The 23040-nt window shown below is 51.8% G+C and overlaps 1 protein-coding gene across 2 annotated transcripts in view; it reads right to left on the bottom strand.

The window, feature by feature from the left end:
• Positions 1 to 22777, bottom strand: part of APCDD1 (APC down-regulated 1) — a 31236-nt gene extending 8459 nt beyond the window's left edge. Inside the window, exons 1-3 of one of the 2 annotated variants that reach the window (XM_004276071.4) lie at positions 22412 to 22777; positions 10688 to 10871; positions 6408 to 6939 (exon numbers count right to left, since the gene is read on the bottom strand). In XM_004276071.4, coding sequence (XP_004276119.2) covers positions 6408 to 6939; positions 10688 to 10871; positions 22412 to 22469 — 774 coding nt within the window. In that variant the 5' untranslated portion in view covers positions 22470 to 22777. Of the gene's footprint in view, positions 1 to 6407; positions 6940 to 10687; positions 20749 to 22411 lie in introns of those variants that run through there. The other variant, XM_033439415.2, reaches the window with a different exon arrangement.
• Positions 22778 to 23040: the final 263 nt, after the last annotated feature.

Below are 23040 nucleotides of genomic sequence, written 5' to 3'. Positions count from 1 at the left end.
CCTGTGCACAAGAAGCTGAGGGCTAGAGCCGAGGGACCAGAACGTGTTCCTTGCTGCTCTTCTTTACACCAACTATAAAAAGCTTTCATTCCTGGGTGGGGGTGGGGAATCCCTATACCATTATTAATCTCTTAAGAAAGAAATCAAGCTTATTCTAAAACATCACATTTTATCAGTGAGCAATGTCCTAGGCAGAGGGGGTTTTTCCCACTGTGCTTCCTGATCCTGGCCCGGCCCTGGGAACAGTTAAATAACACAGTTTGCCTGTACAGGGCGTTTGATGCTGGGGAAGTTCAAGTACATCATCTCTTACGCTTCTCAGTCTCCCAAAGAGACCACAGTACACGTCACAGATGAGGCCACCGAAGCACAGAGAGAATGACATGGCTCGGAGGGATCTGGGACAGAACTCGGCTGTGGGGCTTGCAGAGTGCTCCCTTCCGGCCCCAGGCTGCCCCTTAGGCTGGGGTCTGCAAGGAACACACGTCTCCCTACCAAGGGCTCTGGTCCCTTGAAAAGGTCCTCTCTGGCCGATGACTGACACGATTCTCTAGGCTTTGCCCTGTTCCCCGCCAACATTTATTTCTGGAGAGCTGGTTCGTCAGCATTTGCTGACAGATCCACTTGTTTCCCAGCATCTTCCCAGAATGGAAAAAGTTACTTGACGTGATCTTGTCGTGAATAAGTCAACTAGAGAAGCAGCCTGCATAAGACATTTCTTGGGCTAAATGTTTTGTTTGAGGAGGAGAAACGGGGATAGATGATGAAATGCCCCTTCCTAGAGTTCTGCTCCCCCGGGTCACGGTTCTCAGAAAGGAACCTCCACGGATGGCCAAGGATGATGCTGAAAGCGGTCTTCCCGAGTGCCGTTCACCACGTGTGTGACTGAACTGCAGACGCCCTACGGTAGGTCTTTCTACACAGACATCCTTCCCGGCTCCTCTCCGTGACATGGTAGGTATTTGAGGCCAAGACCAGCGCCCTCCCGTTTTCCTACGTCCCACGACACCTAGGAGAATACAGCAGGTGTGATACAGGTTCATGGCTCACGGGCTGATGGATGGTTAGAAAGTTGTCCTCGGATATGCAACAAGATGAACAGAGCAGCCAGCATTCATCACAACCGTGAGCGCTGCCCGTCTTGTGGGAGGGGCCTCTTGGGGTGCCTTTCAGAGCTGGGATCCTGGGATGTTGTGGACTCGGGCTCATTCTGACCTCCCAAAGGAGCCGTGATGATTCCCCTTTCAGAAGAAAGTAGGGGAAATGGCTGTGGCCACACAGGTTGGGTCTCTGTAACTGCAGCCTTGGGGCCACACCCGGAGGCTGGCAGTGCGTCTGGCCAGGCCGGCGCAGCCAATGCCACATGCACACGGCAGCGCTCGGACCCCCTCAGCCTGGCCACCGCCTGCCAGGAGCAGGTGGCAGGCGTTGAGGACAGAAGGACTTAGCCTCACAAGGACTCTGCACAGCAACCCTGTAGCTGTGATGCAACCACCACAGAGGGGCCCGGGCTGGAAGGACGATGGAAAAGGGTAAGAGAGGCATGGCCGGTTCCTCGGGGCCTGCGTTTGGCTGCCAGGTCTTCTGCGAGCGGAACCGACAGAACACCGCTTCCTGGAGGGAAAAAGGAGCATCGGTGGGTGCCCGGGAGCAGCACTGCATTTTCTAGAAATGGGATTTCCGTGAAGTTTAGACTCTGAGATGTGAGCTCCCAAAGGCCTTTCCGGTAAATCACATAAAAGATAATTTCATCTCCACCTTGCCTGTACATACACACTTTGCACAGAGCCCAGAGCTCGATAAAAGGACCATAAGAAGGTGGTTCTTCAATACAAATGACTATAAGAATGGTTTCAGAAGAAAATGCTGATTAAGTTTTACTTGTTTGTTTCTTCCCCTCCTATTAATTTAAACGTATTTAAAGAGTTGAAGGAGACTCATCTTCATAATCACACTGGCTGTAAAGGCAGCAGACCCCACGTTTGGCCCCCTTCTCCCCTGCCCTCTGCCCACAGTGGCCAATGCCCCGCACACAGGACTTGACCCAGACTCTCCAATGGTCGACTTCCTGCCGCCCAGGTGTTCACGCTGTCCTCTCAGCTTCTGGACTTTTAAGGGATGAAATGTTTACCACTTGCATTGTCCCTGACAACGACTTCCTGGTCTGCTGACTCCTTAAATAAAAATCTTGCACTCAGGAATCCAGAAAAATAATGAACTGTTTCTGCGCTCACAGCAGAGGCCAGTAGCTGTGCAGTGTGGCAATCGTGTGACTCTTCATATTTCGACCCAAATAAAACGTCCACGTGAGCAAGCCTTTCGGAGGCCAGAACCCATCATCCGACCCCCATCGCCGGCTCTTTTTTCATCCTGTGGGCAGCACGTGCTGCCTGGCAGTGAACGCCCGGCCCTGGGGGCAGGGTCACGGTTTTCTGTAAGGGGCATACTGATTGAACATAAGGTGGGCTTCTGACACTGTCTCGGTCATGACTCCTTGAAGGCCCCGGTCCTCTACCACCTCTTCTGAGTACTGTCACCTCCGCAAAACCCTCTTCTCTTTGCCCTGCGCTGACAGAAAGAGCAGGGACAGCGATTCCTCCGGGAGCTTCTGGATCCTTCTACTCGTGCACCTGTGACACCCACTTACCCACCCCGCCGGGAGCCACACCAGCCACGTGCCTAAGGAGAGACCCCTTCCTGCTGCAGAGCTGCCTCCTGGAGCTGGGCGGAAACTCCGATGTCCACAGCCGCGTGGTCCAAAGTCCCTCAGATGTCACAGATGTCCCCATAAATCTGTATTTCCCACATGCTCTGAGGAGGCTAGGAAAGACAAGCTCCCTCAAAAACAAATGACTGTTCACAGTCCAGAGGCCTGCAGGGAACTTAGGAGAGAAAGCACACGAGTACCCCTGCTTCCTCCCAGCGGCCCGGCACCCCCAAAACACTCTGCTGTGTTTCCGCCTCCGACGGGCAGCCCCACCCACTATCAGCGTTCCAGGCAGGCTCTCTCAGAAACGTGGCTTGGGGAGAGCGGTCTGGTTAGCAGGCAAGCCCTTTGATTTACGGCCCTGTGGCCTCATCAGTGCAGGGTTTTGGAAAAAGACCAATTCTGCTTGCTTGCAAGTATGATCCTGAGGCCCTGGCGTTTCCAATGACCCCAGCAATCATTTGCTCTTAATTACTTTTGATTCTGCCAAGGAAAGAGGGCACCTGGCTAACCCTCCACCGCACAGGAATCCAGGCAGAGGGTAAGGGCTGCCCTGATGCTAAACTCGATTCGAGCAAAGCATCTTCTTTCAGGGTTATTTTAGGGGGTCCTGTTTTTTTTAATGAAGAGTAGCCAACTTCATCCTGAAAGAATCCTCGCAGCTCACCTGATTCTCTTCAAACATCATTTTTTTTTGCCGAAGGGCTCTGAACCTCACAGCAAAGCTGTATAAAGCTTAGAAAATCAAGGTGATTTAAAATCTCTATTTTTACATGGTGTCCCGTTTCCAGAGGGGCTGAGACTAGTCGTTTTAAACTCAATTTAGCATTTAAACTAATTTTCAGCCAGGTCTCTATGGACCGGCGATTAGGGAAGGTGAAGGGTTCAGAGGGGTTGGCGAGGCCTGTGGTCTGTCCGGATGCGCCCCCAGCCCTCCTCCTTCCCGGAGGGCGGGTGGTCTGCAGGAGCCCAGCGGGCAGGCAGCACCTGGGGCTTTGGAAAGGCACCAGCGGCCAAGTCCACTGATCCCTTCTCCTAGCCGGCCTGGAGAGGGATCTCAAAACTTCCTGACTGCTTGCTCACGGCAGGCCAGGATGCACACGCCAGGGACAACAGGAGAAGAACGGGTCCTTTCAGCTCCCAGAGCCACGCGGACCTGGGCCGGCTTTCGGGGGAGAGCACAGGCCAGGTCCTGGACGCCGGCCTGCGTCCGCCCAGCCTCTTCATCGGCTTCCTCTGTGGCCACAGCGTTCCTCCGAGCCTCAGAATCCTGCCTTTTTGGAATCTGTTTTGAGCGTGGCGATGGAGTTTGGGTAGTATAAGATCACAGCACAAGTCACAGCAGGGACAGAAACGTTCACGGTGACAAGTATCTTTCCCCCGGCCACACTGTCCCCCTCCTCTGAGGCCATCGCTGTTCCACTGCAGAAACACTGGCTCCCGGTTCAGCTTACCTTCTTCTTCTATTACTAGCTTTACACATGGCACCACACTGTTCATGCTATTCTGTACCTTCCTTTAAAAAAAAAAGCTTAACAGTGTGTCCTGGATAATCTCCAAGATCCAAGGTTCTTTCCACCCTTAATATTTCTTGAATGAGGGATTGTGGCCTAGGGTTTAAAGAGTTTACTTCTTAAGAATCTGGGGAGACGGTCCCACAACTGCCCCTGCAGAGGAGGGAAGAGAAAATGGGAGTGAGAGGAGTGGCAGAGACGGAGGTAAGACAAGAAAGGTGGTTGTGGGTACTCCTTTCTTTTCCAGGCCTAAGGAGAGCTCAAGAGATCAAAGAGCCCACGTGGGCATCCGCAGGTGAGGAAACGGAGTCTGGACCTGACAACGTGCACCAACAGCCCAAGGTCAGGTTCAGAGTGGTAGCCAGTCGGTCCAGGCTGTCTGCTGCTTCCTCTGGGCAGGGGGCCTCCATCCAGCCTCCTCTCTCCTTCCTGGGCCCTGGCCACCCTACTCACCAGCATCCTCACTGGAAGGTGAGCAGGGATGAAGGCTCTGCTCCTGGGAGGATCCTCCCACAGGCTCAGGCCAGGCTGGGTCAGGGCTCTGGCTCCCATAGGGTTTCTGGATGAGCTGCAGACCGTTTTCACTCACGACACCCCTACTCCCGGAGATAATGTGAATGTTGGCTCGACTGTGCTCATAGAAAGCCAGATGCATGTCTGAAAATCCCGTTCTCGCTGCCACCTGACACCAGGAGTTTGCAGAGAAGCGTCGTTAAGCTGCAGTGTCTGGATAAGGCGGCCACCTGCAAAGGTCCCTCGACGGTTCCTCCGTTTCCCAGAAGCCGGGCCCTCGCCCTGGCGGTCCCTAGGCAGAGTCCCACCTTGGTGCCTCTGCATCGGCTGTGAAGCAGGCAGAGCCCACTGCCCGCCCGCTCCCTGAGAGGACGCCTGAGGTCCCCGGGGCAGGAGGGCCGCCCTCTCCCTCGCAGCCCTGCCTCACCTGGCGCCTCTAGAACGTGCAGGGCACAGCACAGCAGACCTGGCCGGGGTCTGCGCGGAGCCCAGCGTCCCCTCGGCACGGGGAGGGGATGTCCCTGAGATGCGCATCCAGAGGAAGCCTCCCTGCCCGCTCGGCCTCCTGGCAGACGCCCCACAGTCATCATAAAGGCAACTTTCACGACACAAGCTCGCGGTAACAGACAGAAAGAAGACAACCGAGTGGTCCGGCGGGGGCAGTACCAGCAGGACCCTCACCAGGCATGAGCGCGCTCCAAGGACTGAGAAGAAAACAGATGCTTTAAAAACAAATAAACCACCAAACAAAAGTTGGACAAGCCCTGCAACTGGAGAGTTGCTGTTCTAGAAAGGAGTCCAGAAAAGCCTGTCTGATGGTGGGCCGGTCTGATGGTGGGAGAAAGCCGCTGCCCCCCAGGCCCCCTTCCTGCCTCCCCAGCTTCTGCGGTGGTAATGACCCTGTTACGTGCAGACGCGGACTCTGAGCCCGTGGGAAGGAAATGCCTGGAGAATTCCAAGTGTAATTACAGGGACTATCATTTAAGAAAAGAACATTAGAAGGTTTTAATTGTTTCCTGCCCCCTCCATCCTCCCCTCGGGTCACAGTGATTTCTCACTTAGTCCGATGGGAAGAGTGTGGGATTTGGGGAAATAGTCCAGTGGGGTCTGGGGAAAGGTTTGGGGGCAAGTTCCAGCCCTGAAACTCACCAAGCAGTGACCTTGGGCAGGAGACCACCCCTCACACCTCAGCTGCCCCCTCTTCTGCTAAGAGGTGGTCGTCACTGCCTCACAGGGTCGTTGTGGAGATGAAACAGGAGGTTCTAAGGGTCCACAGCCCCAGGCCAGCAGCACTGTCCCTGCCCCCGGCCCCAGGGCCAGGATCCCTGCTGGGCATCTTCCCAGGTAGGTTAAACATCTCCACGTTTCCTGCAAGCTTTCCTCTTAGACTCACAGAAGAAGTTCCCAGAGGGTCAGGGCAGAAGGGAGCCTTAGGAATTTTCGAGGACGACCACCAAGGCTGTTCTGCATCACCAGTCCTAGGACCACCACCCTCATCAAATAGGAAAACCGAGGCCCCATCACAGAGCAAGGCGGTGGCCCACCCAGGCCTCCTGACTGGGCTACGTGTCCCCCCACCCAACCTGCAGCCCTCCCGCCCCCGTCCCCCCCAACAGCCCCTCCATGATGCAGAGCCCCGCCCCACCAGGGGCTATGCAGGGTGTGAGGGGTACCTTGGCATTCTGCAGCGGGGGCTGGTAGCTGGACGGCCTGTAGAACATCCTCTGGGAGGCGTCAGTGTGGATGTCACCCAGGAAGAGCTCCTCCACCAGGCGGTCCAGGTTGTGCTGCAGGTACTGCTTCTCCACGCGGACCAGCTGCAGCTCGTGCATGGCAAAGTTCACGGCCCGGGTGCACTCGCGGCCGCCCTCCTCCCGCCACAGGTCATAGGGCATGTCCTGCACCCAGGGACCCCCAGCGGGCATGAAGCCAGGGCACGTGCGGTTGACCAGCTGGCCGAGCCGCTCCGCCACAGCCTCTGAGTGGCACACGACCTGCACGCGGTGCAGCTGGTAGTCAGCCTCGGTGCCGCCACGGATGATCCAGGAGGCCTGGCGCAGGCGGATCTTGCCGCGGACCACCAGTGTGTAGGTGGGGCTGGTGCAGCGGTTGCCGCCGTAGTAGAACTGGTAGGCCTTGAACGTGTTGTTGTGGTAGAACCGGTAGGACCTGGTGATGAACTCGGGGCCCGACCGCACCTCACAGCTGCAGAAAAGGGGGAGGAAGACACCTGTGAGCCCAAAGCCATGAGGAGGAGGCTCATCACAGCGCCAGGAGATCACGGTAATGATAACAGGATGGTACTCTGGGCAGTTCATGGAACCCTCACAGAAACCTATGAGCTGGGGGATGGGGGGTATTATTATTATTATTATTTACATCCCAAGGATCATTTTATTCTCTATTTTTTTTGTTGTTGAAGTATAGTTGATTTGCAATGTTTCAGGTATATAGCAGAATGATTCAGTTTTGTTCTTTTTCAGAGTCTTTTCCATTATAGGTTATTACAAGATATTGAGTATAGTTCCCTGTGCTATAAGGGTGGGTATTATTACTGTCCTGTTTTACAGATAGAGAAACTGAGGCATAAGAGCTGAGGCAATGTGTCCAAGGTCCCCTCACCAGCCAGCACTGGAGCCAGATGTGAGCCCGGGGGAGCCTGGCCCAGCACCCGTGCTCCCGGTCACTCTACACCGGGGTTGTCCTCCTTTCACTTTATGGACAAGACAGAAGGGCAGGAACCTGCCGTCCTCAGCGCCCCCCTTGGCCTCACTCCCAGGCGGGAAGGAGGAAGGAGGGTGCGGGGCTGGCCTAGGAAAGATGCTCCCTGTGTTGTCAGAGATGTTGATTTCCTGACCACTTCCATCATCTGGACCGTGTCCACAGCAGCCAGGTGCCAGGTGTCTGTTGTCCTGGAACGGAATCTAGTCTCAGGGAGGCACCCCTTGGAGGCCACTGGAAATTCATCTCTTACCCCGTCCAGTCAAAATTAGTTTTCCCTCTAGCAGAAAATAAAGAGGCAGGTAGGGCTCCTTCGGTTGTGCTGCCGACAGTGGCAGAATGTTTTCTTTTTTTTTTAATATTAATATCTTTTTAAAATATTATTTATTTATTTATTTTTGGTTGCATTGGGTATTCATTGTTACACGTGGGCTTTCTCTAGTTGCGGCGAGCGGGGGCTGCTCTTTGTTGCGGTGCGCGGGCTTCTCATTGCAGTGGCTTCTCTTGTTGCGGAGCACAGGCTCTAGGAGTGCAGGCTCCAGTAGTTGTGGCACGTGGGCTCAGCAGTTGTGGCTTGTGGGCTCTAGAGTGCAGGCTCAGTAGTTGTGGCGCATGGGCTTAGTTGCTCCGCGGCATGTGGGATCTTCCCGGACCAGGGCTCAAACCCGTGTCCCCTGCATTGGCAGGCATATTCTTAACCACTGTGCCACCAGGGAAGTCTGCAAAATGTTTTCTGCTGTGGCATCAGGTAAAGGCTGGATGCCTAGGCCAGAAACACCTGGATGGGACCTTCCTCATCTGGTCTAACTGTAATCAATTTTTACAACTGCAGCACGGCCCGCATCAGGAAATGAGGGGGTTTCCTTCCTTGCATTGGGCAAAGAATCTGTCCACTCATCGCCTTTAATCAGATCCTAGTCTCAGTGACATTGAGCCTTCAGTCTTATCAGTCTTGGCCGTATAACCCTGCTTGTGTCTATTATTTATATATAAACTTATTAGATACAGTAGTTCTGGTTTGAGCTGAGTGGTGAAATCAAGCAGTGGGACTGAAATCCCAAAGGCCAGTGGTTCTCAAAACGACTATTAGTTTACAAACTGATGAATGGGCCACTTAGAAGTGGGTACCATTAGCTTAGTAAAGACTGTCACCTGCCGCAGATACTGCCAGACAGCAGCCAGTCTCTGTGACAGGAGGGAGAGGAAGCCCATGTTCCTTCCCAGGGACAGAGGAGTCCTTCCGTGTGAGCAGCGATTCATGTCTGTTGCAGTTCAGACAGGAGGATCGCCGACTTCTAACACTTCATCTTGAGAATCTGTTGATTTGGTCCCAAGCTCAAGCCCACTCACTTCTCCATTGCCCCATCCCCGACGCCCCTCACCCAGGCCTTGGTCATCTCCAGCTGGGACTGTTGAGGCTTAATTGGTCATCCCCAAGTTGAAACAATTTGGGACCTGGGACCCTTTTGCTGCAGTGCCTGTACCTGGACACTCGTCTCCTCGGGCAACAAAATACAAAGAAACTATAAGAGACTAAAAATAACTGCACGCATGCTCAGTTGGGGCAAATTATGGATAACAAGATACAAAGAGACCAAAAAGCCAACTGCCACTTCTGAAGAGTCAGGAGCAAAGCAGGGTACTGCACCTGCCCCCTGCACTCAACATCACCAAGGGGTGGGCAGACCGCCTGAGCCACGCCTCCGGCCCCACCCCTGGAACTGCCCCTACCCTCACCCCATACAAGGAACCAGCTCGCCCTTCCTTGGGAAGCAAGCAAGGGAACCTGTTGTTTGTTCTTGCTCCCCCCTGCTGCACCAGGGGCCCCAGTAAAGCCTGGCCTGAATTTCTTGTCTGGCCTCTTGTCAATTTCTATGGATTAAGGAGGCCAAGAACCCTGGTTGTCCCCAAGTCACTCTTCCCACCACCCACTTGCAGCCAGAGCGCCCTTCAGTCATGCTGAATCAGGTTTGAGCACAGCCCTTGCTGAAATCTCTTCAATGACGTCCCAGTTCTCTTAGATTAAAAGCCAAACTCGAAGAGACAAGGCGTGCAGGGGGCCCTGGGAGCTGTCCCCACCCCCAGAACAAGGGCTCCTGTCCGTGCTTCTCCGGTCCAGCCTCTGCTAGTCCTCCTACAGGGAAAGCTCTTCCCTGGTCTTGCACAGCCAAGGACATCTCAGCTCAAGTGTCCTCTTCTTGGTAGCCCTTCCTACCCCACCCTGTCCTAAAATAGGGGCCCTGGGATTCTCCTTGAGCACCTGTTGTTTCTTCCCTCTTCGTAACACTTCTTTGTGTATTTGTAAAATTCCCGAAGACAGGGGCCATGTCTGTTTGGTTCGCTGCTATACACACAAAATCTAGAACAGTGCTCACGTGCGGTAAATATTTGTGAGCTCCAGAAATATTTGTTGAACAAAATTATTTAAAAGTACGTCGCGTTAAGATTGTTTGTGCCAATACTGACCATGCGGTTATTTTGAGAAACCCCATTTTTAGGAAAAAACCAAAATCCGCTAGGTCTTCCTCGTAAGATTTTTTTTTCTTCTCTGGATGCCTGTGATCCCTCCCCAAGGTACCTGGAGGAGTGGTCTGCACAGAAGTGATCAGATCCCACCGTTAGCCTTGTGAATTTGCAACAATTTAATGCGCAGGAAAGAGATTGCAGGTCTGCCTCTGGGCTATTTTTAAAAGCTCTAATGGAAGATAAGCAAGAGCTCAAACTGGGATAAATCTCAGCTCCACAGCCTGGAAAAGAAGCCAAGAGCTGCACCCTGGCTGGTTGAGGTAGCATGGGTACCTTTTAACTTACTCTCAGACCCTGAAGCTGTATATTAAATTACCAGAATATGGCTAGAATATTTAGACCATCAGAAGCTTGCAAGTCGTGTTTCAGGGTTGGTGAAACACAGACTCCTAATTTCACTTGCTAATGGTTTCTTTTCATACAGGAGTGGTCCTACGGGGTTCAATAAACAAGGACATATTCACTCCCATGTGGGATACAGTGGTACCGTATCACCGCTGCTGAGGCTAAGATTTCAACAGGACTGAGCTCTGTTTCTTCACCAACCCGAATTTCAAAGCGTCGCTTGGCTGTGAGTTAGAACTCAGACAACCCCAGAATCACTGTAAATTCTAGAAAGTCTCTGTGCACCTGAGAAACCCTAAGAAGGCTCTGCATAGCAGTGCGCTCTCCAGGACCTCCCGGGACCCCCGCCCCAGCCTCTTACCCGGTAGACACCCAGTGGCCCTCGATGGCAGGCGGCATCTGCACAGTGATCCTGGCACCATTGTGGAGATGTTTGAGCATGTGGTGACACTGGGATTCCTTGAAAGCCCTCCAGGCACTTTTCTCCAAGGACCTAGGGTGGGACCTGCTGTCCGGATGAAGGAGGGCAGAGCCCTCCCCCAGCCCTGAAACAGATACATGCAAGGCAGGTGTCAGGGGAGCTGCAGAGACGTGAGGCCAGCTGAGGAGCTGTCCCCGAGGCGGGGACATCCCACAGGTGGGAAATGCCAGGTTTTATCACTGTCTTTGCTCGCCTAGAATTCACATTCTACAGTGTCCCAGGAGATCCTCTCCCAGGTGAGAAAACTGGGGTCTGTGGAGATAACGAATGTGATTTGCATGAGGTCGCTTGGCGAGCTCCTGGCAAAGCCTGAGCTCAAACCAAGGTCCATGAAACTGCAAACAAGGCCGTGCATCCCACGAACAGCTGAGCAGGGCTGCAGGGGACAGAACTGTGTGCTCCAGAGTCATCAAGGCTGGAGATGGGGCTGAGGGGACAGGTAGAAAAGGTAGTCAGGAAGGGTGGTCAGGTGCAGTGACACACAGACAGGAAGGCAGAGAGCCAGCAGCTTCAGTGAAGGGTGAATGGAGACGGGGAGAAAGGCCCAAGGAACAGCTAGGAGGTGCCCCACAGTGGGGACTCCCTTCTGCCCACACCACCTCATGCACCTCGGGGTCTCTCAATCCCCAAACGGACGCCCTCTAGAGGGGGTGCAAGTCCTACGCCCGCCCTATAAGGGCTCAGGTGTGGCATTTCCCCCAGTGATCTTCCAAGGCTGCCCCTTAGAGTTGGTGACAAACAAACACATGTTACAGGGTTGATTGCACATCTGTATTTTCCACGGCTAAAGGGACACTAGGACTAAGTTTATCTTCACGTCGTCCGGGTTGGCCAAAATTTACACATGCAAAAGTACCACCAGCCTCGTGTGCAGGAAAAGGCAAGGAAAACAGATGGAGTTATCATCTGAAAGCCCGCTGTTTCCTCTGAGATTCACTCCTGAAGTGACTCACAATCTGATAGGTCTTTATTGTGTACCTACTAGGAATTCAGCACTGTGTTAGCAAAAAAAAAAGACGGCACTAGTTAGACAAACGTACAACAATAAAAGATGGATGTTAATGAAACGGTGGTAATCGTTTTGTAATGAATGTTAAACGCAACCTCACCAGCAACCCCATTCAGCCAAACCAGGTGAGTCACACCTGAGCTACAACAAGGGTGACACTAAAACTCAGAAATCTGTGTCAGGTGGAGTAGACATTAATGCTCAGGGCTGTTAAGCGAGGACCCCCTCCGTGGCCTCGAGCTCCCACCCCAGGGAAGGCACTTCCACTGAAACAGTGCTCCTGGGTGCTCCGTCCCTGACCCTCCCCAGAGAGAAGAAGGAAACAAGCCTGCTAACTGGGCTATTTTTCTCTGTTTCTTTGCAAAACCAGCCTGTTTTCAAAATACATAAAATATATGCATTTTGATCAGCCCCCTCCCACCCCCATAGTAAGGACCCTTCAGTGGTTGGGCTGTGGCACTGAGCCAGGTGGAAAGTCTGGAAAATGCAGGGGTGACCTGTTGGCAATCCTACATGGACATCCACCTGTACTGTGACTTCTGATGGGGTATTTATCCCAATTCCAGCATTTTAATCCCCATTTGTCTGGCACTTGTGCTGATCTCTCTCAGTTAGCTTTAAACTAGAGGACGGGGGGATACCTCCATCAACCCCAAGATTTGTGGTCATCTTGTTGATAGGAAGCACTTCCTGAATTCCCTGTCAGGAATGAAATCAAACAGTACAACTTGCCATCTGGTGGGCCAACTGGATGATAAATTGTAACGTGGCAAAAATACATATCTTAACTCGTCACAAAGCGCTGGGAGTTGCGGAAGAGTCTTCTTGAAATATGACACCCAGCATTCAGTAAAGAGGTCATGCTCTCACGATCAACCAAGCTACGTACTAAAAATTGATTTATAACCCCCTTTACACCCCGCAAATGTTTTCCCGTAAAGCTAAGGAGAGCCGGGAGGGGAGCGGACATCGGTGAAATTCTGGAGCTGGGCTGCTTGGGTTTGAAACTAGATCAGCCGCTTAAAGGATTTCATCAAATCCAAGATTTCAATGATTAAGATGCATCATTATTTTATTATCAGCGACAAAAACCCTTGCATTTAAACGATGACACCTGCCTTAGCAGCAGTCCCAACACCCTCGGAGCACGCACAGGGCCTCCAACTGCTTTCTCTCTCCAAAGAGAACTGGCACCGTGTCTGGCCTTCAGCTGCAACGCTTCACTCAGGACAGGTAGTCGGTTTGCTCTGCACGAATCTTAACAACAAGGCTCAAACACAACCTTATCTTTTTGTGGCATCTTTCTTTCCAAATAACTGTTTCTCGGTGAGAAAATATGTTAAGTGCAGTTACTACCCCCCTCACCATGATAAATACTCGCCCCACTGATGTTACACGGACACCCCTGGCTCTGTTACTGGGCTGCCTGATTTCCACACTGTTTTTCATTTCAGCACTGAGAGTGGAGTTTACAAGTGAATTCTAACACTTGGCTGCAGTGTTTACTCTATTTTCAAAACCAACCTATTGGCAACTAAACCATAGATGGAGAGTAACAAGGACACACACAGAGGAAGTGACATGAGGACAGTATGGGTCCAGGTTCACACAGGCGATGACAGGTCTGCCGCATGACTGCCACCTGCAGGCTCACAGGGGCCAGAGGCCCCACCCACCGGAGATGCGCACACACTGCCCAGACCTTATACATGAAAAACTGTAAATCCTACAATCGATGAAACACATGATCAGCACTGTGACCATAAACAAGTCACTTAACTCCCCCAAGCCTTAGTGTGCTCATCTGTACGGAGCGGGTGACAGCACTGCCGTCACCTGGAGTTGGTCTCAGGATTCACTGAGATCATTTCCTTTAGCACATGGTTCATGGTTCTTGTTAGACGTTAGTTACTATTATTTTAAATGATGAGTAAGGCTCTTGGAGGTCCTGAGGAAGGCCTTCCTAACTAACAGAATGGCTGAAATAATGGTAAGAGTCTCCTGGAGCCCAGCTCACTCTGTGCTCTGGAGGGACAGTGTGCACAGAGCGAGGCCCAGGCTCCTGGCAGCCAACTAACTGGTGACCCGAATGGAGAGCAGGGGTGGTGACAAGCTCTACTCGGTTTAACAAATAACTACACGCTGCCACTCTGTGTAGCTTAGGGGCTGGAAGCATAAAGAAGATCGAAGATAAGTTTTTCTGACCCGGAGGCTCTTAAGGTCTCACTTGGACTGCACATCCAAGGACTAGGGTGGGATGGTGGGGCCTGGGTAGGAGGTGGGTTCAGAGGCAAAGGAAGGGGCCGTGGTGCTCAGGACCTGCACAGTTGTGCAGGAGGCTGGAGCCAACAGTCAGCTTTTTAACCAGGGGGTGGGGAAGACATAAAATCCCAGAACCACCCATTTGCACATCATTAGAAAGCAGGCAGAAGATTACGTCACTCAGGGTTTCCAGAGACCAAGCTCCGTCTTGCTACTGCTCCTGTCAGACAGGAGCCAACGTCAGGGACCTGGCAAGGCCGTCGGCCCAGGAGGCCAGCAGGATAGCCAGATGGAGGACTTGACAGCCAGCCCCTCCCCAGGACACAGTGGCTGAGGGCTCACTCACGAGGGTGGGACTGAAATTTTAGGATGGGAAAATAGGGTTGGAATTTATTCTCTTTTTATCTTTTTCCTTTGAAATACCCACCACCTCAATGACCCTTAGGGAGCAAAATGAAAAGGGTCAAGTGACAGCAGGCGTTGCTGTCAGGCAAGAGAAGCCGTCTCTTAGGGTCAAGTATGGACAGGGGTCACCAACACTTATTGGCTTATTTGGTGTGGGACGCGGATTACACCCCCCCCCCCGCCCCCACGTGAGGCCTCCTTCTAGTAAATGGCTGGGAATGAAAAGGCCACTTGAAGCACCTGGTTCAGCCACGGGGGAGGCCATGTGGAACGCTCTCACCTTACATCCCACGACTTCCTTCTCAGCATCAGCCATGGGTGCCCTCCAAGGAGACCAGCCTTAGACTTCTGGTCAACCCAGGGATCCCCACCCTGTTCCTGCATCGCCAGAACTACGTCAGCTCCAAATCTGAGACTGAAACTAGCAACTCACTCATTCAAACAATCAGAAAGCACTCTCTGCAGGGCCAGGCACTGTGCAGGCACAGAAGCTACAAACATTATGCCCCAAGGAATCGTCAGTTGGGGAAGAAATCAGAATCCCAATGGACTTATACAGGGACTCAGAAAGATGGAGGGAGCAGGCAGCTATGCCTTGAAGACTGAACAGAAGTGGTCCAGCAGGGTTTATACAGCACATGCCCAACGTAAGGAGGGGCGGGAGATTCGTGCAGGGAGGATGGAGAGGCCTTAGGGAGGGGAGATTGCAGGGTGGCCCAGGAGGGAACAGTGGCAAAACAGAGGCCAGGCTGTGATCAAGAGCTGTGAGTGCGTCACCCTGAGCATGGACTGGGCTGAAACGGGGAAGAGGAACCACCCAAAGCTTGTCAGCAATGTAACGCAGGATAAGGATTCCATTTTGAAAAGACTGCTTCTCCCTTTTTTTGGAGGGCTAAGAAGCAGGAAGATCAATTATGAAGCTTCTGCCATGGTTCAGTGCATCATTTTTGCCTGAATAAATGAGAAAGATAAGAGAAGGGAACTGCTTTCAACAAAGCAGTAAATCTTTTTGGTGGTCCCAGAGAGGCACTGACCATCTTTGGCATGTTGTGGGAAAAGGTATTACCAAAAAGTTATTTGAAAAGAGAGGAAAGAAGGAAGGGAGGGAGGGAAAGACAGAGAGAGGAAAGTAAGGGTGTGTACTAATTTAGCACTATATCCGGAAAAAAACTTTTGCAAAATACTTATATGTCCACTTTCATACATCTTCAATTGTATAAATAAACATCCAACTTAAGGGTGGTGACTAGCTGTAATAACAGTTCCTGCCTGAGTGTACTTATTAGTTATAATAATAAATGTGCTTATTATATATAATAACTTTAAAAACCTTCACTTGATTGGATTATCTGTATAATCAGAAGTGTTGACTAACCACAATATTTGGTTGTCGATAATTCTGCTATTCAACGTTGAGTGCGGTGGACATTATGATCTTTCAGGCTCTTAAGGCAGATCACAGTGACGTAATCGTTAGGAACATCAGTGCCGGTGGGATGTTGCTTTGGATACAGAGCTAGTGGGGTGGACAGGTGACAACCCTATTTAGTCCAAGAGAGGGTTTTTCCCCTTGTGTTTCTCATACGAGTGAGGAGGCACACACAAATAACATCAAGACTTTGACGAACTGAGGATTCTAGATATTTTGGTCAGTTGCAAAGACTGGTTCATTGGGCTCCATTCATTAAGATTTTTGCTGTAAAGGAAAAAAGCATCTCGAAGGGTTAAACAACATCAGTGCAGTAAGAAAGGGACTGAGTTTTCAGGCTTCAAGGTGACTTTGGCTAAGTCATCGGATAGGTGCCTTTCGTTCCCCTGTACAAAGTGAACATTACAGTAATGGGGATAATAACTAATGTTTCTAAAACACTCGAAGGCTCACTTCACGCCTATATTATCTCATTTATCAAATTCCAGTTACTACACGGGAACAGAAGGGAGTGGGTGGAGAACCAGCCTTCAACGTCAAGGGTTCTACGAACAGCCAGGCCCCGATACCAGTGCCAGTGGGAGCCACCACAGCACCGCCCCGACCAGTGGCGTTCTGATGAAGCAGGTTATCAAAGTGACTTCACTACAAAATGGTCTCCAACATCCGGGGTCCCATGGCCTGGGCCCAGATCAAATGGTTATGACAAGGGGGCAGCTTCTTTCAAGTACGGGTGGGAGAAAAATGTAGACCCTGGAAGGAAATTGTTCTCCTGTTGAAAACAAATTAATTCCCGAAGGCTTTAGGGGACAATTTTATAGATGACCCTTTGCAGAGAACTACATGAGCTCCTTGGGTTCTGGAGGGTGTATCACATGTGTGGGTGTGTGTGTGTGTAAGAGTTTTTCACTTCTACGGATGAAATCACTCACAACAGAAATCCTAAATGACTCCAGAATGATCTTTACTACTACCATGATTGCCAGTCTACTGTTCAGAGAGTGAAAACACCCAGAGATAGCAAATAAAAAACCAGATTTCCCCAAATAGAGGAAGCACAGGATTAACCATTTACATGGGCATCTGTACCCTAAGTTCAAGGCCCGTGAGGCCAGGTGACTGTTGGCATCACCCAAGTCACCAGACTCTGCACACAGAAAGCAGCCCTGAGCACAGGCTTCAAAGGGAACAAATGCAGTATTTCTCCGTCGCCCGCAGCAACGCTTATTCCTGAGCCCTCGAGCCAGGCCACCAACAGGGACCAGGCAGAAGACAAAGGGCATGGGGCGGGGGATGGAGCAGAGACCCTGAGTCGTCCCTTCAGCAGGTGGCTGAGGGCCTACTGCGGGTGAGGTCGTCTCCAAGGCCTGCCCCATCGCTGACACGTGAAGAAAAGTGAGGGAGGAACACGGCGTGTGGCCAAGTCCCTGGGAGAATCCTCTTGATGTACTCAGCAGCTTTTCACCTGTCTATCTAGATCGAGAACCCAAAGCACCAAACCACTTTACACACAATAACATGTGAACTGAGTTCGGAAGCAGACACTTTTCAGGCACACTTGGGAATGAACGCATCTTTGATCGGGTTAGTCACTGCATAGGTACTTTAATGCTTAAAAAAATAAAATCAAAACGGCCAAATAAATATAATGTCAAGATATTCACAATGGTGGTCTCTGAGAGGGTCTCTGAAAGGCCCTTTCCCGCTCACTTTGCACGTTTCTGTCCTCGATACAACGTGACCTGCATCAATCCCACACCAGAGTGAGGAAGCATCTCACGGTGGAACTGGAGCGATGCAGAAAAACACGCAGCAGAGAAAACGGGAGCGATGAGGGGAAATGCAGGTGATGACTTTGCCGTGAAATCGCCCAGCCCCGGTAAGAGAGCCATCATCACTGTAATGTGGGCTGTGAAGTCGAGGTGGCTACGTGACCGCCTGCACAGCTTCCATGTTTTGGAACAAAAGCTGCCGTTCACTCCCAGGTGGGCACCTACACTCACCAAGCGCTTGCTTTTATTTCCATGTTGTTGGAGATCAAAGCTGAGAGAGCTGTTTTTGCCAATCTTTAAACCTTATCTAAAAGCACTTTCCCTTTATGAGAAACATAGTAAAGTCAAGATTTCAGATTCCTGGCTTCATTTAACTTTTGATGAAAATGAGGTAATTTTCTAAGTCGTTTTCTTCTAAGGCCATGGTCACCGGGCCAGACACTGGGGTCCAACCACAGACAGCATGGTTTTCCTGCTGGGCCTGGAGCTGATGGCTGCCGCCATAGCTGTGCTCTTCACACAGTCGTGTGTGTGTGTGTGTGTGTGTGTGTGTGTGTGTATGCGTATGTGTGTGTGCATGGTGTGTGTGTCTGTGTATGGCGTGTCTGACTACGTGCATGGTATGTGTGTGTTTGTGTGTCTGGTGTGTGCTTGATGTGTGTGGGGTGTGCGTGTGTGTGTGGAGTGCTGGGATTCCCAGCAGGGAAGAACACCGCAGTCAAGGGCGGTGTGCCAGGCTCCCACCTCTGGGCTCTCCAATAAGCTCTTCTCATCCTGCCGGGTATTCTCAGGCCTCTTCAGGAAGGGGGGCTGCCCCTCCTCACAGCCCTGTCCCCAGCCGGCAGTGACACAGGCACGCAGGAGGCCCTCTTAATGTACCTGTTGACCGAATGGTTGGCTGAAGGAATGAAGCTAGAAAACCCTTCGAGAACAGACGAGCCTCAGTCGCTACAGGGTGACACCACATCCTTACTCTGACCTAGATCCCTATCACATGACATTCCAAAATAACTTTACTCCCAATATGAACCCAAATTGAAAAGAACTCAATGGTCTGTGCACATAACATCTGGACACAGCAAGAGCTCATGCTCGGATGGTGGCAGGTTCTTCCTGAGCTTTTCCTTGGGATCGCTTCAATGCCGCGCACAGGCCACGTGCTGCCATGTCAGCTTTCCACAGGTGTACGAGATCACTAATGAGTCCTTTCATATTTCCAGTCCTAAAAGTTTTATGCTTCCCTTTAATTGATTCTATCAAATTGTCATCAGTCTGACCCTAAACGGTAGGTATTTACACAGTCCTATCATCCGCTGGTGTTGAGTTCTTTACTCCTTTAGGGAGAAAAAGAAGGACCACGGCTATGACGGGACGGCTCAGCCACGTGCTTGAAGATAGTCAGTTTCTCTCAAAAGAGAATATTTACCATCTGTCTGAGACCCTTGCTCCCTGCTATGAGCAGATGAGTAATATTTCTTTTCAAGATTACATTTTATGACTAAGGGGGAAAAAGTGGAGGAAAGGCAATGTTTTCTTGGTCACAAAAACTGCCTCCAGTAAAATGATATTTCAAAGATTCTACTTTACCCTACTGTAATGTTTCCTCACATTTTGTTGGTTAAGCAGTCATTCGGTAATCCACAGTTTGTTTGTTTGTTCAGTTTTAGTAGAATACACTCAAGTGAAAGGTGATAGCTCAGAAGTGTCTTCCCATTTCAGAAAAGTTGATGAATTCTACACAAGTAAATGGCGATGGAAGAACATCTCCCCAACAACGGCTCCAAAACTTAAAGTCAAATGTTTCCATTAATAAAGAGAATGAGCACTTTGGGGCACATTAAAGCACCACTTTTTCTGAAATATCTCATGTTAATCTGGTTTCTGGAACAGAATGATTTTCGTGGCTTTTCATCTAAGCAAATAAAACAGTGACAAGGGACATACCCCAGCTGCATACCTTCATGACATTCAATAGGTTTTACTTGGATTAAGAAATGCAATTGTTCTCAGACGCTGGAGGACAGGAAAGTAAGACCAACATGTATACTTTTATGCCGTCACATTTTGAACTTGGGTCTCCCACTACATTTACAGTTTTAAAACACAGCAAAAAATAAACAATGGACTCCAGTCTTTCCAGACCCTAGTTTACTCACCAATAGAACCTAGGGGTGATTTATAACTTGCCTGAGTTGAAATAAAAGTAACCAAAAAAACTGAACAAAGATCGGATGGCAAACACAATAAAGAGTTTCTACAGCATCTTCACCCAGAATCTTCCTGAAGGCCTTGTGCACTTGTTAATCTTATTAATGAGACTTGTTAGTGTAACAAATAATCTATAAATGATGTCTGGAACTAAATTTCGTAAAGTTGGTCCCAAGTACATTCATAACCATAGAAAATATGTTTTTACCTACCTAATTGCTGTCATAAATATACAAGTAGCAAAATAAAAATGCCTCTGTATCAGGAAAAAAATCATGAAGCCATTCTAAAAGAGTACAGGTAATGTCCTTCAGACGGACGACTTCTATTAAGATACATAATCAAGCTCCATCTGTTACAACGGAATTTCTAAATACTTGCAAAGCCCCTAACTACAGAGTAGGACACACTCTCAAGTCATTCCCATGGGTTAGGTTGATTAATACCCATTTCCCATTAAAACTACTTCAACCAAGTAAAAATCAGACAGAAAAGAGAGAATACCCAATTTCTTCTTGGTGCTTTACATTATCCTAAGGAATCGTGACAAGCCTCTCTCAAATCGCAGAGATTTATACCCAGAAGGACCACTCCCTCGGTTTCTCCTCTGTGCTGGAGTCCCACGCGCCCTGAACGAGTGCAGTTGCTCTGTGGGCAACAGCAGTGTGAATAACTCTGCCACTGCAGGTTCACTTTGAAATGGGGTGACTTTTTGCAGGGTTATCCCCGTCATCCCATTAAACTTGGCAAACCTCCTTTTTTATTTTACATACTCTTCGTCATATGCACATGTGCACACACACGTGCACACGGTCTGGCACCACCGGCTTATTCCCCCCTTCCTTACTCCCTCCCTGCACACCTCAAGGAGCTCAGGCTGACTCCAGCTGGAATTTGGAAATCTGGGGCTATACTTGAACCTCACTGAGGATATACTTGGGCTCCCCTTACCAGCCGTTACCGCACTGTGGTGCAGGAAGTATGGTTACAACTTCCAGCTCTCAAAACATGGAAGAAAAGTTCAGGGTGGGTTGGCCCAGGCTGTGTTTCTGAGCATGGCTTTTGTAGTCCGAAAGGCAAACGGCTTTATGAAAAAACAATTCTGTTCATGCCAAATTGTCAAGTACTTTTGCATTTTAAAGGCACTTGCCCATAGGACCATCTTCCTGCACAGATGCGACAGGAGACTTTTAGGGGACACGCTCCCCTGTGTCTCTCTCTCTGCCTGTTTCTGGTGTGGGTGGCAGCTGTTGTTTGATCTGCCCATTGGCTCTGATGTGTTTCATATTTAAGCCAAAGATGAAAACGGCTCTGTAATTCTAAGCAGATGGGCCTAGGAGTACAACCCTGTAATTACACCTTCTCTCTCTGGCCCTCGAACTGCCAGCCTTCCATCCTGACTTGGAAAGTCTGGGATCACTGGGGCTCCGGGCACACCTTGGCCATCAGGCAGGTCTGGCCCAGCCCAACTTGTGTGCAGGGCCTGTGGACCTGCGCTACCCATACTGCCAGCCCCAGCAGGGTGACAAAGAATACAGCTGCACAGGGCTCCCGGGTTGCTGTCTCCTCACCTTCCTAGATGGTGTGGGAGTCACCCCTGACCTTCAGCGCTGGCCAAATGCCTTCTGAAGCTGGATCAGAAACCTAGAGGCCATGAGGGTGCTGACCTGATGACCCGATGTACAGAGGTTTGGGGTGCCCGTGGTGGGTGTGGAGGCAGGAGAGTCCTGCTCCTGGCAGGACACTCTGCTGAACAGTCAGGTGTCCACCGTTAGGAAAAGCTGGCCCAGGACATCTGGATCAGCACGTGTTCTGCAGCCACCTGCCCCCATGATCGCCACAGATCTCCCACAAAATCTGCCTTCCCACCCCCGGTGCAATGCTATCTTATTTTCCTCAGTGCAATTCCTGGAACTCTTTTAAAGCCTGCTGTTCTCTGGCTGAGGGTTTACTAGAGCTGCTGACGACATGTGACACATGAAACAGAAACAAAACGACCCAGAAGAGCGGGAGGAAACAAGCTCAGGTCCCGGAGAACTTAGGGGACTGGTTTTAATTACTGCACCTTGGCTGCTAGGAGGCCCCTGCTCCCTGAAAGTCCGTCCAGAGAACCTACCGGTCCACCTGGGAGAGACCCCTCCCCAGCCCCTCAACACACTCGTCCTCCGAGGGGCGAACACAAACACCCCGAGCTGCTTTTTCCCTGAAATGATCACAGTTCTCTGCACAGTGCCCCCAAAGCTTGGACCCCAGCAAGAGCCTTGCCTGCGCTCTGACACTCTGTAAACGGTCGCATAGACTGCGGTTCCATGACCGCCTATAGTCTGAAACCCCGCAGAGTGGACACAAGTGTCCGGGGACTTGGACATAAAGTCTGTGTGCGCGCCCTTCCAGAGAGAGCGCGGCCGGCGCCCGGGAAGGCGAGCCTCTTCCAGGGTGCCCAGGAGGGGGCTGCACCCGGCCGCGCGGTCCCCTCGGTTCCGGGGTGTCCACTCGGCTCCCGGCACCCCCAGACTCACCGTGAAGCAGGAGGGCCGGGAACAGGGATGTGAGCAGGAGGCGGCGCACACAGGACATCTCCAGGCCTCCTCCGGGGCCGCCCGCGCGCGCCGCACCGCCCGCCGTCCGGGGACCCAGCTTCCCGGGACCCGCCTGCAGCCCGGGCGGCGCGGCCCGGCCGCGCGGGGACAGGGCCAGGCCCGCGCTTCAGGCGGCCGCGGCGCGCCCCATGCCCGGCCCGGCCCCTCCGCTCCCGGCCTCCCGTCCCGCGCCCGGCCCTGCGCGCCCGGCCGCCCCGTGCTCGCCCGGCCGCCGCCGCCGCTCCGCGCTGCACTGGCCACAGCCGCCGCAACCGCCGCAACTCCTCTTCATATTTCCAGGGCGCCGCCGCGGGAAAGGGGCGGGCGGGGGCGGGGCCTGGACGGGGCGGAGCGATGTGGGGCGGGACGGGCCGTGGCCTGGACTGGGGCGGGACGGGGCCTGGACGGTGGGCGGGGCGATGCGGGGGGAGAGGCCTGGATCGGGCGGGGCGAGGCCTGGATGGGGGCGGGGAGGGCGGGGTCTGAACGGGGAGGGGCTATGCGGGGGCTGGGCTGGGTGGGGCGAGGTGATATGGGCGTGGGCGGGGCCTGGACCGGGCTGGGGATCC

The sequence above is a fragment of the Orcinus orca genome, chromosome 15 (genome assembly GCF_937001465.1).
Source record: "Orcinus orca chromosome 15, mOrcOrc1.1, whole genome shotgun sequence".
Taxonomy (NCBI): domain Eukaryota; kingdom Metazoa; phylum Chordata; class Mammalia; order Artiodactyla; family Delphinidae; genus Orcinus; species Orcinus orca.
This window is presented reverse-complemented; position numbering and strand designations above follow the sequence as displayed.